The 13,917-nt window shown below is 34.2% G+C and overlaps 1 protein-coding gene across 1 annotated transcript in view; it reads right to left on the reverse strand.

The window, feature by feature from the left end:
* WRN (Werner syndrome RecQ like helicase) overlaps window positions 1-13,917 on the reverse strand; it is a 125,924-nt gene that overhangs the window by 68,508 nt on the left and 43,499 nt on the right. Inside the window, 2 exon segments of the mRNA XM_008051979.2 lie at window positions 8,851-8,957; window positions 13,614-13,696. Coding sequence (XP_008050170.1) covers window positions 8,851-8,957; window positions 13,614-13,696 — 190 coding nt within the window.

Below are 13,917 nucleotides of genomic sequence, written 5' to 3' on the forward strand. Positions count from 1 at the left end.
GAAACAAAGCTCCCAATGACCCGGATAACCTCATTCCAGCTTTATTAGTTAATCAATAGCATACTATATATAAGAAATATGCATAAAATAAAACATCTATTATTAATTGATTCCTTGAGCAAACAAGTGATGTTCTATTTCCGGTCTAACAAAGACTTCTTGAGTGGATTAGTAGACAAAGCAGAAGGACAACAGGTATCAGGAAAAAACGCATTATGTCATCTTTCAGAAATTCATATACCTTCCATAAAACAGTATTTCACATTTTCATCCCAATTATGATAAGAAATTATACTCAACTATGCTATTATTTCATAATCAGTAAAAATGAACTAAGACTTAACATTGTTCCTAAATCATTAGCTAGTTTATCACAAAAATACAATTTTCTTAAAAATACTCTTTTTTGGCCCATTACAGATACAGGAAATAATATCTCATTAAAAGAGCTCTTCAGACACACTACATCTACCCACAAACTATCTTAAACAATGATCTTGCATTTAAGTGAAAATTTATGTGCAACTTGCCAATTTCCAAAGAAGCAAGTAGAGAGATTTACTCAAAATTAAAACAAGATACAATTAATGAAAAAGTACAAATTATTCTTTCAATCACTATTGCTTACTAAATTAAAAATCATTTCAAAACTCACATAAAGAAAACCAATTAAGTGTGGGAGTATTTTTTTCAAACAAAAAAAAATAAGTCAAAATCAATGTGACTAGTTAATTGATATCATTTTTTGCATTCGTATCCTTAAATTTTATGAAACCATTTTAAAAGGTAACTCAACCTCTCTGAATCTAGAGTTCCTGCCTAACAACTTAGAGAAGAACAAGTCAATTTATAAAGAGGTTAGTCTCTCTAATCAAGCCCTAACATGGTATATATCTATATTAATATGTGGGTACTAACAAATATAAGGTAAAGAATAAGAGAAGTTTCAAATTAGAGGGGAAAAAAAAGGTCTGAAAACATGTACATTATCACCCTCACAACATTTTTATCAATTTAAGTGTTTCAATCAAACAATTTATAAATGCACTAATAAAATACTTCTTTAACTGCATATGCAAATAAAAACAGTAGTTTTCAGGATACAACCATAAAAAAAGAGGTAGACTTTGCTTCTAAGCAATATACTGTATGCATGGATATGCAATACATCTATGAAATAGCATGAAATGTGACATTTTCAAGACAATAATAGAAAAATCAGGCAAAAGAATGGCACAGTAGTGAAAAAAGTCTGGCTTGGAATCAGACTGCTTGAGTTCAAATCCTGCCTTAGCCACTTACCAGATGTGAGATTTTGTGCTCTTTAACTCTCTAAACTCTGATTTCCTCTATAAAATGGCTACAATAACAGTACAAATCTCATAATGTTGTGAAGATAAAATGTAATAAAACATGTAAATAAAGTGCCAAATGTAATGTATGGCACTTGTAAGCACTCACAAAGTTTCAACTATTACTGATAAGAGTTATTGCAACAATTCAAAAAAATTCTATGCAAGAACTCCAGTGTCATGGGTACTACTCCCAGATTTGCCACTGACTTTGGCAAGGGCTCAGTTCTGTTCAATAAAAAATGAGATAGAGGGGGTTATATGATCTGTGAGACTCTTTCCACTTAAAAATTCCCATTTTGCTACTAAAAATTCCATACTTCAGTAACCTGCCAACAGTGAAAATCACTATAAATTCACTGTTTTGCCTCAACAATCTAGAAAGTTATAGTTAAGAATGTTGCTTCTATAACCAGAAAATAAATGAAGTAACAGAATATATTAAAGAAATAGACCAGAGGCAGTGGTTCGTGCCTATAATCCCAGCACTTTCGAAGGCTGAGGCAAGAGGATCACTTGAGGCCAGGAGTTCAAAACCAGCCTGGACAACATAGCAAGATCCTGTCCCTACAAAAAAATGTAAAAATGAGTTGGTTGTGCTGACCGACCTGTAGTCCCAGCTACTTGGGAGGCTGAGACAAAAGGGTCACTTGAGCCCAGGAGGTCAAGTCTGCAGTGAACTATGACTGCCCCACTGCACACAATCTGGGCAACAGAGCGAGAGCCTGTCTCTAAAAAAGTGAATAAATAAATAAAATTAAAGAAATGATGAACTTTCACTTCAGCAATGAATACAATCTTTTCTAGTAGAAGTGATACCTTATGACATTTTAAAACTATAAACTAGGGTGAAGCCTAAAAGTATCCCACAGGCAGGTTATGAGAAAGGTGACCATACATCCTCGTTTGCTGGCAGAGTCCCAGTTTATGCTTATAGTTACTTTACTTTTCAGAAGCAAACTGGTTTGGATGAGAAATTATACTGCCACCTAGTTGTTAACTCACAAAATTTATTATTTTAGTTGGCAAGTCTTAATTTCTTTGGTAACAGGCACCAGATTTTGTTAAAACAAACAACATAAACTAACATAAACTAATCTTATGACTAAAAATTTAGGAAGATCTTAGTCAAAATGTTAATGGTGTAGCATTCACAGATTTAGAAAACTGTAACTACTCCATCTGCTTCTAAATTTGGGTCATGTTTCTAATTCCAACTTTTGTACTCCATAACATCACACATACTTCATTCATTCATTCACTCATTGTAAACATTTATTATCTACTATGTGCCGATCTTTGTGATTGGTACTGGGGAGTAAGTAATGGATAAAAAAAAATGCCTCATGTATTTCATAGTTCTTCTTATTCGAAATTTATAAAATTTTAAGACTGATGTGGCGCTTTCTGCCTGCCTATTCCTTCACAAGACTCATTTTGTCTGATTCTTTCCAAATGGGAATCTTTATGCCAAATGGTTTAGTGGTTTCTCTGTTATTTTTGAACTCACTGAAATATAGTGCAAAACGTTCCAGGTTTACACCAGTTGTCCTAGTACAACTGGAATTAGAAGGAGAAAAAAAGTCCCAAGAATGCTCAGAAAAATGATAATCCAATAACCACCAGATGGCATTTCTCACCACTTAGCTAATAAAGAGAATTCTTGCAAACGCCAGGGGAAAAAGGTTTTCTCAGCCACTGCTTGACAAACACCTTGTACTGGAGTCTCAACAGAAGGAATGTGCTTTATTGATCATCATCCCAAGAAATGAAAATGATATAATGATGTCCACAGCCAGATATAATAAAAGATTTCATTCAAACCTAAAAAGTGTTTGAGAACTGCATAAAATATTTACAAGTCCTTTAACACAATCCTAGAATCAAAAGTTTAGGAAAGGATTACAGAAAGTAATCTTCCTAGTTTCCAAAAGCTTACTTTAAACCATTCTAAATTAATGAAAATCTGTCTTCCAAGTGCACTAAGCCTAGTGAGTTTCACCATAGAAATTATTTCTGTCTCTATTACATGTACGATTAACATTGCTCATCTTTCTATACTATTTATCCCACTCCATATACCATATATTGTTTGGTACTATTGCTTCTACTTTCATAGGTATGAAATTAAACTCCTTTATTGGACTATGAGCTACCTGAGAGCAGAAACTATGTCTTACACCTCTTTCAACTTATTTGCATTAGAAACCAGCACAATGTCCTACGGTGTAGCTATGTATTGCCCAACTCTACCATTCATTACCTGTGTTCTGAGAAGGTCAATTTACTGATTCTCAGCTTTCTCATCACAAGTCATTCATGCACCCAAATTTATTGAGCAACTACTATGAGTCAGGTACTGTTGCTCCAAATTTTGTAAACCAAACAATCAAAAACTCCTCCCCACAAAGAATATTCTAGTAAGGATGCTAAAAAAAAAAAAAATCGACATAGTATAATATAATAAGTTAAACAGTGACAGTGTTTTAAAAAGTAGTAAAGGTATATGAGGAATGTTAAATGCTGGGGAGGCAAGATTAATTTGATATTTCAAATACTGTGGCCCAGGAAGCCTAAATGAGAATGCAGTATTTCAGCACAGACCTAAGAGAAAGGAGGACGCTAAGTAAATTACCTTGGTGAAATGTATTCAAGGAAAGGAAATAGCAGGCACAAAGTCCTGATACTGAAGCATGCCTTGAATGTTTGAAGAATATCAGAGAGGGCAGCGTGGCTGGCACCCAGCGAACAAAGAGGCAAGTAGCAGACTGTGAGGTCAAAGAGAAAATGGAAGACCAGGTCACACAAGGCTCGGTAAGACACTGTAACAACTTTTGCCTTTATTCAGAGTGAAATGACTTGCTCCTAGAAGACATGATCTATCTGTCTTATTTTTTAAAGTATCCCCTAGCTACTGTGTTGAAACAGACTGAAGGAGAGAAAGAGTAAAAGCAGGAGGTTATTGCAAGAGCCTAGGTGAAAGGAGATGGTGGCTTCTGCTAGGGAAATGGCTGGGATATCAAGAGAAAAGTGATTCGGTTCTGCATATATTCTGAAGACCTCACAAGGTTTCCTTACTGTTTAAATGTATGGTAGAATGTGAGAAAAAGAAAAGAACTAAAGAAAATTCCAAAACTTTGGCCAATGGAGTTGCTATTCAAAAGATAAAGGAGTCTGAAGAAAGAGTAGATGGGCTGGGGAAACTATCCAAAAGACAGGGGTAGGTTAAATTTGAGATGCTTTTTAGACATCTAAGTAGAGAAATACTGAGTAGGCAATTATATTTATAAGTATATATGCATGTGGGTGTACACATTTACATATACATATATATTCTATAAAATGGCTAAGACAAAAAATGGCAATAACACCAAATGCTGACAAAAAGGTAGACAAACTGAATCATTCATACACTGTTGATATCAGCTCAAGATGGAGACATAAATTTGAGAGTTCTCAGTATATAGATGGTGTTTTAAAAGGTATGTTGGATGAGATGACCAAGGGAGTGAGTGCAGAGGAAAGAGAATAGGTCCAAGGACTAAGGTTTCAGGCCAACATTAAAAAGACAGGAGATCAGAAGAAACAGAGAACACTGAGAATAAAGAGACAGTAAGTAAAGAAGGAAACCAGGAGTGTATGCTGTCCTATGTGACTAGTGAAGAATTTGTTTCAAGGCAAAGTAATATGAAGATATTAATAGCTACCTGTTGAACCAAGATTAAAAAAAAAAAATCTGATCCAAGTCTAGTCACATAGTTGAAGCACAATTCACATTAGTTTAATTGTCCTTCAATATAAACTTACTAACTGGTATATTCAAGCTTTTTGTTAGTTTGTTTTATTTCAATATTTGTTCCAACCAAATCTTTATGAGAAAAGCTAACAAAAAGAAACTATTTTTAAGATGCCTCTCAATTTGCTATCTAAAAATAAGATTAATTAGCAATGAAACTGAACTAGTCAATCTACCAAAAAAATAAGAATTTCTAGCACAGTTTATTTATACAACTGCGAAATCTTGGACTCAGAAGGCACCAATGCCTCACCAGGAAAACTTAAACATAAGCCACCTTTATTTATCCATTCAAAATTAACACAGCAAGCTAGAGAACCCAGAAACAGACTTACACAAATATACTAAAATGATTTTCAACAAAGTGGTAAAAGTAAAACAGAGGAAAGATAGACTTTTCAAAAAATGGTCTGGAGCAACTGAACACTTACAGAGAAAACAATGAACCTTGACCTAAATTTCATGTCTTATACAAAATTTAACTCAGGATAGGTCACAGACCTAAGTGTAAAACATAAAATTCTAAAACTTTTAGGAAAGAACCATAGAAGAAAACCTTCAGGTTCTAGGGCTAAGTGAATAGCACAATGTATAAAAGAAAAACTTATAAAATGGATTTAATAAAAATTCATAATATTTACTCTGTGAAAGACATTGTAAAAAGGATGAAAAAAACTACAAAATGGGAAAAAAATATTTGTAAACTATATATCTGACCAAGGACTCATATCTGCAGTATATTTTTAAAACTTTTAAAACTCACCAAGAGCTGGGAGTGGTGGCTCACACCAGTAATTCCAGAACTTTGAGAGGCTGAGATGAGAGGATTACTTGAGCTCAGGAGTTCAAGACCAGCCTGGGCAACACAGTAAGACCTCATCTCTACAAAAAAATTTAAAATTTGCCAGGTGTGGTGGCATACGCCTATAGTCCCAGTTACTCAAGAGGCTGAGACGGAAGGATTGCTTGAATGCTGGAGGTTGAGGCTGCAATGAGCCATGATTATGCCATTGCACTCCAGCCTGAGCAACAGAATGAGACCTCAACTCAAAAAAATAATAAAGTAAAAAATAAAAACAAAATTCAACATGAAAAAATAAGCACTCCGATTAAATCAGGCATTTTACTAGAGGCAAATTAACATATGAAAATATGTTCAACATCATTAGTCACTACAGAAATGCAAATTTAAAGCATGCACTAGCACTTCACACCTACCAAAATAGCTAAAATAAAAAAATAGATGCAACAACAAATGGCAGCATGGATGAAAAGAAACTAGGTCACTCATGCATTACTGGAGGGAATGAAAGATGTTATAGCCGCTCTGGAAAACAGTTTGGCAATTTCATAAACAACTAAATATGCACTCCTGGGCATTTATCCCAGATAAATAAAAACTTACGTTTTTCAGATTGTTTAGCCATTCACCTATGGAAGAACATCTGAGATGTACATAAAGGTTTATAACACTTTATTCAAAATAGCCAAAACCAGCAAACAACCCAAATATTCTTCAATGGGTGAATGGCTAAACTGTGGTACACCTGTACCATGGAATACTATGCAGTAATAAAAAGAAGCAAACTTTTAAATACAGTCATGTGCCACTTAACAGCGTGTCAGCCAATGAAGAACCACATATAGAACAGTGATCCCTTAACATTTATAACTTAGCTGAAAAATTCCTATCACCTAGTGATGTTATAGCCGTCATAATGTCTTAGCACAAGTCATAATTCACGTTTGTGGTGATGCTGGTGTAAACAAGTCGATTGTGCTGCCATAATATATACATATGCAAAAGCATAGCGCATGCAGTTATGCACAGTACATAATAACTAATAATAATAAATGACTATGTTACTGGTTTATGTATTTACTATACTATACTATACTTTCATCATTACTTTTGAGCATACTCCTCCCACTTCTTTAAAAAAAAAAAACTTAACTGCAAAATAGCCTCACTCGGGTCCTTCAGGAGGTACTCAAGAAGAAGGCATTGTTACCATTTGAGGTGACAGCTCCATATGTGATACTGCCCCTGAAGATTTTCCAGCAGAACAAGATGTTGCGGTGGAAGACAGTGATATTGATGGTCCTGACCCTGTTGTAGGCCTAGGTGAATTGTGTGTGTTTGTGTCTTAGTTTTTAAAAAAAAGTTTAAAAAGTAAAAATTTAAAAAATTCTAAAATAGAGAAAGGCTTATAGAATAAGTTAATAAAGGAAAAAAATATTTTTGTGCAGCTGTACAATGTGCTTGTGCTTTAAGTGTTATTATAAGAGTCCAAAAATTTTTTTTTAAATTTAAGTTTACAAAGTAAAAAGTAACAGTAAGCTAAAACTAATTTATTATTGAAGAAAAAAAAGGCTTTTGTGTAAACTTAGGGTAACCTAAGTGGCCTTCACATTCACTCGCCACTCACTCACTGACTCACTTAGAGCAACTTTCACTCCTACTAGTTCTATTCATAGTAAGTGCCCTACACAGGTGTGCCACTTTTTATATTTTCATACCATATTTTTACTGTACCTTTTCAATGTTTAGATATGTTCAAATACACAAATATTCACCACTGTATTACAACTGCCAACAGTGCTTATTACAATAACATACTGTACAGGTTTCCAATCTAGGAGCAATACCATCTAGGTATTATAACCGAGGTGTGTAGTAGGCTATACCATCTAGGTTGGTGTAAGTATTGTATAAGTAACTACGATGTTCACACAGTAATAAAATGTCCTAACACATTTCTCAGAACATAAGGCCAGCATTAAGCAACACATAACTGTATGCAACAACTTGGATGGATCTAAAGAGAATTATGCTGAGTGAAAACAATTCCAAAAAGTTACAAACTGTACGATTCCATTTAATAATATTCTTGAAATAACAAACCTGTAGAGATGGAGACCAGATTAGTAGTTGCCAGGGGCTACGGTTGGGGTTGAGGATAAAAGAATAGTTCCAGGTAGCTTTGTGGTAATGGAACAGTTTGGTATTTGATTGCAGTGGTAGTTACAAATCTACACATGAAATTTAACTGTATAGAACAACACACACACACACACACACACACACACACACACACACACACACAAATGATTACTTATAAAACTAGAGAAATAAGAATAAACTCTGAATGTTGTACAAATGTCGTATTACTAGTTTTGTACAGTTAATGCAAGGTGCTACCATTTGGGAAACTGGGTAAAGGTACTCCTATTTTTTTTTTTTTATAACTTCCTGTTAATCTATAATTTTCACAATAAAAAATAAAATGGTGCTAGTATTGTGAGTTTTTAAGTCACTCATGCAAAATATGCATTAAGATACAATATTCATGTAAAAATTTGCTATTCTTTATTATTAGGATAAAATGTAACCCTTTACAACTCTAATGAGTTGTTTTAAAAAAGACGGAAAGAGAAGAATAAGTGACAGAGACTACATGTAGCCTATACTACCTGAAATATTTATCTGGTCCTTCCAGAAAAGGTTTGCCAGGTCTTATTTTATAGTATTCCTCAGTAAACTATATGCAAACCTTGGAATCTTAAAAAAAGACTTTCCCTTGCTTACATTATCCATTTACCCTTTCATAGAGAAGTCTTTAGCTTTTTGGCCAATCCCCAATTCTGAACACTCTCCTAGTAAGAAAGTCATTTCAAGACATGAGACTTGGCAAAGCTTACCAATGGGAGTACTGTCCTTAGGGAGCCCAACATCCTGAATGAATTTCTAAAATCATGCCCCCACTCAGAAATACAATGAGCCTCATCCACGGCAATAAGTGTGATTCCTAGAAAAAAAGAAAAGGATATAAATGGGAAAAAATAAAGTCCAAAAAGAAAAAAATAAGCTCATTTAAATGAATATTAATTTATTCTTTTAGAATATATAAATATTACCAAAAGGAAAATAAATAACCCAAATTAAAGTATTTGGTTCATATAGAAATATAAGCATAAACAATAGCACATAACACCAAAAAAATCATTAGTGGGAATGGGGAGAGAAGACGTACATGAATAAAAGGCATTAAGAATTAAAAAGGAAATATTTATATAGTGATCCAAACAATGATCCAAACAATATTTATATATTAATCCAAATAAACATATGTATTGAATTTCAGTTTTCACCATTATTCCTTCGGAAACGAATTGTTCACTATGACTCTGTCCCCTAAACAATCACTCATGAACCACCCACAACAATGCCTTAAAAACAAGAACCATCCTATTTCTCTTTTGTAGTATCGTCAACTTTATCTCATGAATTAACTACTAAGAGATATAAAGTGTCAGCACATTTTTTACTGAGATTAAGTGCATCACTATCCGTAACTAATCACATATCATATTGCAGAGTCCCACTGAAATGCCAGTATTAGAAGACAGAAGGACTTGCACATCCACTAATGCAAAAAGACATGGGAAGAACTAAATCTAATTGTGAACAAAGCAGGTAAGAAGAAATATAATTTGTTCTTTCTTCCCTAGCAGCCTCTCTACTCCACCCCTCCATCAGACACATACATTGAAATAGAATCAACAGTGTGTAGTAATGCATTTCAGAAAAGAATTTTTATTGTATAGCCCGTCCATTAAAATGTCTTCAGATATTTCAAAGTAGTAACAGTAGGGCTTTTGCCCTCAATTTCCAAATGAATACTTCAGACAAGAATAATTTTTTCCTTCAATGTGTATGATCAGTACTTGATACCTCTCTGAGTATTAATAATGATTAAGACTAGTAAGAGGATTAAAAACCTGTGCTCTGGAGTCAGACTACCTGGATGCAGAAGCTGGCTCGACCACCTACCATGTGTGTTACTTTAAGCAAGTTACTAAAGCTTTCCAAGTCTCAGTTTCCCTACAAGTAAACTGTGGATAATAGTACCTAACATTTTTTAATTACTCTAAAGATTAAATTAGATAACTAACATAAAATGTTAAGATAAAACCTGGCATACAAAATAACAATAAAGTACTACTATTATTATGGTTAATAAAAGCCCATTATGATCCAACCACCTTACTAGAATAAAAAAGCTAATAAAATACAATCAATGACTTTGAGTTCACAATTCTAAAAGAGGAGACCGACTTGCAAATAAACAATTACAATTCATTGAGGTTACAAGCTACAATAGTCCTAAGAGAGCATGCAGGAGAAAGAAATAAAAATAATCCTACTAGCCAGGTGCGGTGGCTCAAGCCTGTAATCCCAGTACTTTGTGAGGCCGAGGTGAGAGAATTGCCTAAGTCCCCGGGTTCAAGACCAGCCTGGGCACACTGGCAAGACCTCATCTCTACAATAAATAAAAAAATAAGCCAGGTGTGGTAGCGTGTGCCTGTAGTTCTGGCTACTTGGAAGGCTGAGGCGGAAGGATCACCGGAGCCCAGCAGGTCGAGACTGCGGTGGCTGTGAGCATGCTACTGCACTTCAGCCTGGCAATGGAGTGAAACTTCAACTCAAAAAAATAAAAATAAAAATAATAATCCTACTAAATATGAGCAAAGTTGATTAGTACCAAAATTCTCTGGCTACTATGGCTGGGAAAAATTCAGTATTATGACTATACTTATTTTGGTTTTAGAAACTAAATCATCCAGATTTTAAATTAAATATGCTAAAACAAAGACAACAGTCTCTTTTCTTTTAAATCTTTTCTTTATTTTAAAAGCCTTAGGTACAGGTTTCACAAATTAATTTTTAATAGAATACAACCTTGTCCCTTGCAATAAAGTTGACAAACTTTGCCAACATATAATTTAAATGTGCAAATTCAAGTGTCTTCTAAGGTTCTATACATATTTTATTCTGGCATATTTGTCATTCAAGTCTTATTTCCAAAGTAAAAAGACAATCACAAGTTTGGTTGGTAAGGAGTCTTCCTATAAAATGATGTTTGCTGTTTCTGTTAAAAATACAGACTACCTAAATAATTTAACATTTACCTAAAAATCGTAAACCTGATTAGCTAAATGTCAGACTACTGTACAAATAATATCCTGGGTATATTCATTTTTACAAGCATTTTACAATTTCCTGCAACAAAAGTCAAAGGAAAACACTCAAAAATTTTTTTTATTTAATTTATCCCTTTTTATTCAACACTGAGAGTCAACGAAAGAAAACATTTTCAACCATTTATAAGCAAAGTAAGCCAGGTGTGGTGGGTCATACCTGTAATCCTAGAAGTTTGGGAGGCTGAGACAGGCACACTGCTTGAGGCCAGGAGTCTGAGACCAGCAAGGGTAACATAGAAAGACCCTTAAATTTTTTTTTAAGTTATAAGAAAAGTATTCTGCTCTAATGATTGCAGTGTTCATAATTAATTCCTTAAAAAATAAAAACAGGAAGTTTTAACTTCTTGTCAAAAAAGTATTAAAGTATTTAACTTAAATGGCAAACTCATGGCTCATGACAGTCTCAGCCTCCTGGACCAAACAATCCTTCTGCCTCAGTCTCCCAGAGGGGCTGGGACTACAGACTCACACCAGGATGCCTGGCTAATTGTGTGATTTTTTTTTTTTTTTTTTTTTGTAGAGAATAGGTCTTGCTATGTTGCCCAGCTGGTCTCAAACTCCTAGGCTCAAGTAATCCTCCCGCCTCAGCCTCCCAAAGTGCTGAAATTACAAGCATGAGCCATCACACAAAGCCTACTTAAATATTTAAACTAATTATTCATTAAACTCCATCATCAAAACAAAATAAGTATTAAAATGGTACAAAACATACTAAGACCACTATGAACACAGATTCTAGATTTTGTAAAAAAAACCATAAAACTTATATGCACAGTTGTTATGCTTAATCCAAAGTGAAATATTCACAAGAACTTCATCCAACCTAATAGAAAGCATACCAAATTCATTGTCCATTAAAGGCAAAAACATAATATGTTAATATGGGGGTTTAAAAGCTGATAAATGCGGCCAGGCTTGGTGGTTAAGCCTATAATTCCGGCTGAGGCGAGTGGATTGCCTGAGCCCGTGGGTTCAAGATCAGCCCGGGCAACTTGGCAAGACCTCATCTCTACAATAAAAAATCAAAAATTAGCCAGGCATGGTAGCGCATGCCTGTAGTTTCAGCTACTTGAAAAGCTGAGGCAGAAGGATCACCGGAGCCCAGGTGGTTGACACTGGGGTGGCCATGAGTGTGCCACTGCACTCTAGCCTGGGAGACAGAGTGAGACTCCAACTCAAAAAAAAAAAAAAAAGCTAATGAATGCATGTTTTGGTTATATACCTAATCAAATGTTAATATCTGCCCTCATTTCTTGGTTAGTTTTAACACATACTAAAAAATTGTTTTCATTATATTATTAGAAAAAATTTTAATACTTTCCTATAGTTATATGCATGTAACCATTAAATAAGATGTTGCAATCTGAAAACTTAACCTATCTGTAATTATTCCATTACATAATTATACCAAAAAGATCATACAATCTTGGAAAGCTAAGTCTGGTTAGTTCAAATGAAGTACGGGCATTTACAAAGAAGCCATGATTGGAACTCTTGGATAGCTGAGCCTAACCCAGAAGAAAACAATACAATTTTCCCAAGTACAAAAAAAAGTGGCATCAGCTTTTGACTAATTCTATATTTATACTTCCTAGAAAATAGACTCTGACTTATCTAAGTTTTTATTTGTTGGTTATTTGTAATCAATCATATTTACTGCTGGCAACTAATCAAAGGTACTGTGGTTTCCCAACCTTGGCTACACATCAGAATCACCTGTGAAAAAATGCCCAGGCTAGATGCCACCCCAGGCCTGATAAGTCAGAATTTTCAAGATTGGAGGCTGGTTACCTACATTTTTCTGAAGTCTGAAAAGTGATTCTCACGAACAAGGGTAGGGAAACATTACATTGATTTAATTTAGATTCAGAATATTAAAAAAATAGGATTCAACAACATTTATTTAACAAAGCATTTAAGAGCTTATAAGAAGGCATTTGGCAGTAATGAGAAACTGTCAGGGGAGGAGGGGAGGGATTGGCAGTTGAGGGAAACTGCTAGGGGAGGGAGGGGCATACCTCATCAACAATGTTTGTATACTGAACCCTGAATTGTACTCCACATCTTCATAATTTAAAAAAATGAGCTGAACTAAGTGCTAAGCACTATACTAGAGAAATATGAATAAGAATGATATTTTTCCCTCAAAAAGTCTAGTCTAGTAGAAGAAAGCATATACATACATACACACACACACACACACACACACACACACACACACTTATAATACAGGAGCCTAATTTCTATGGCAAAAGGAATTATGGGATATTATGGGATAAGATAGCAGAAACAAGTTAAAAAATGAGATAATAGTTGAAATAAATTTTAGCAGAAGTGAAATCCAGTATCAATTCATAGGTTTAACTTTAAAGGATAACTCAATTCATAAGTATTCATGAAGATCTTACTATACTACTTACCAATACTGGCCTCAAGTTCCTGGAGTAGGCCCAAGTTACCTGAACAGAATTCTGGAGTCATGTATACAATCAAATATTTGCCTCTGTAAAAACAAAAAAAAGAAAGAAAAAAAAAACAGTAAAGGAAACATACTAAAAATAAAGAAAACAATATCTCAATGAATTACAACTTACAATAAAAATACCTAACAAATGTTTAAATAATACATTACACCACCTACAAAAACCTAAATGAATACTATGTATATGTGGACATACAGTATTCACATAAATTTATTCTTTGATTTACCTTCAATACACCCAA

This window comes from Carlito syrichta, unplaced genomic scaffold (assembly GCF_000164805.1).
Source record: "Carlito syrichta isolate Samal-C Ts95f unplaced genomic scaffold, Tarsius_syrichta-2.0.1 Scaffold249669, whole genome shotgun sequence".
NCBI classification, from domain to species: Eukaryota; Metazoa; Chordata; class Mammalia; order Primates; family Tarsiidae; genus Carlito; species Carlito syrichta.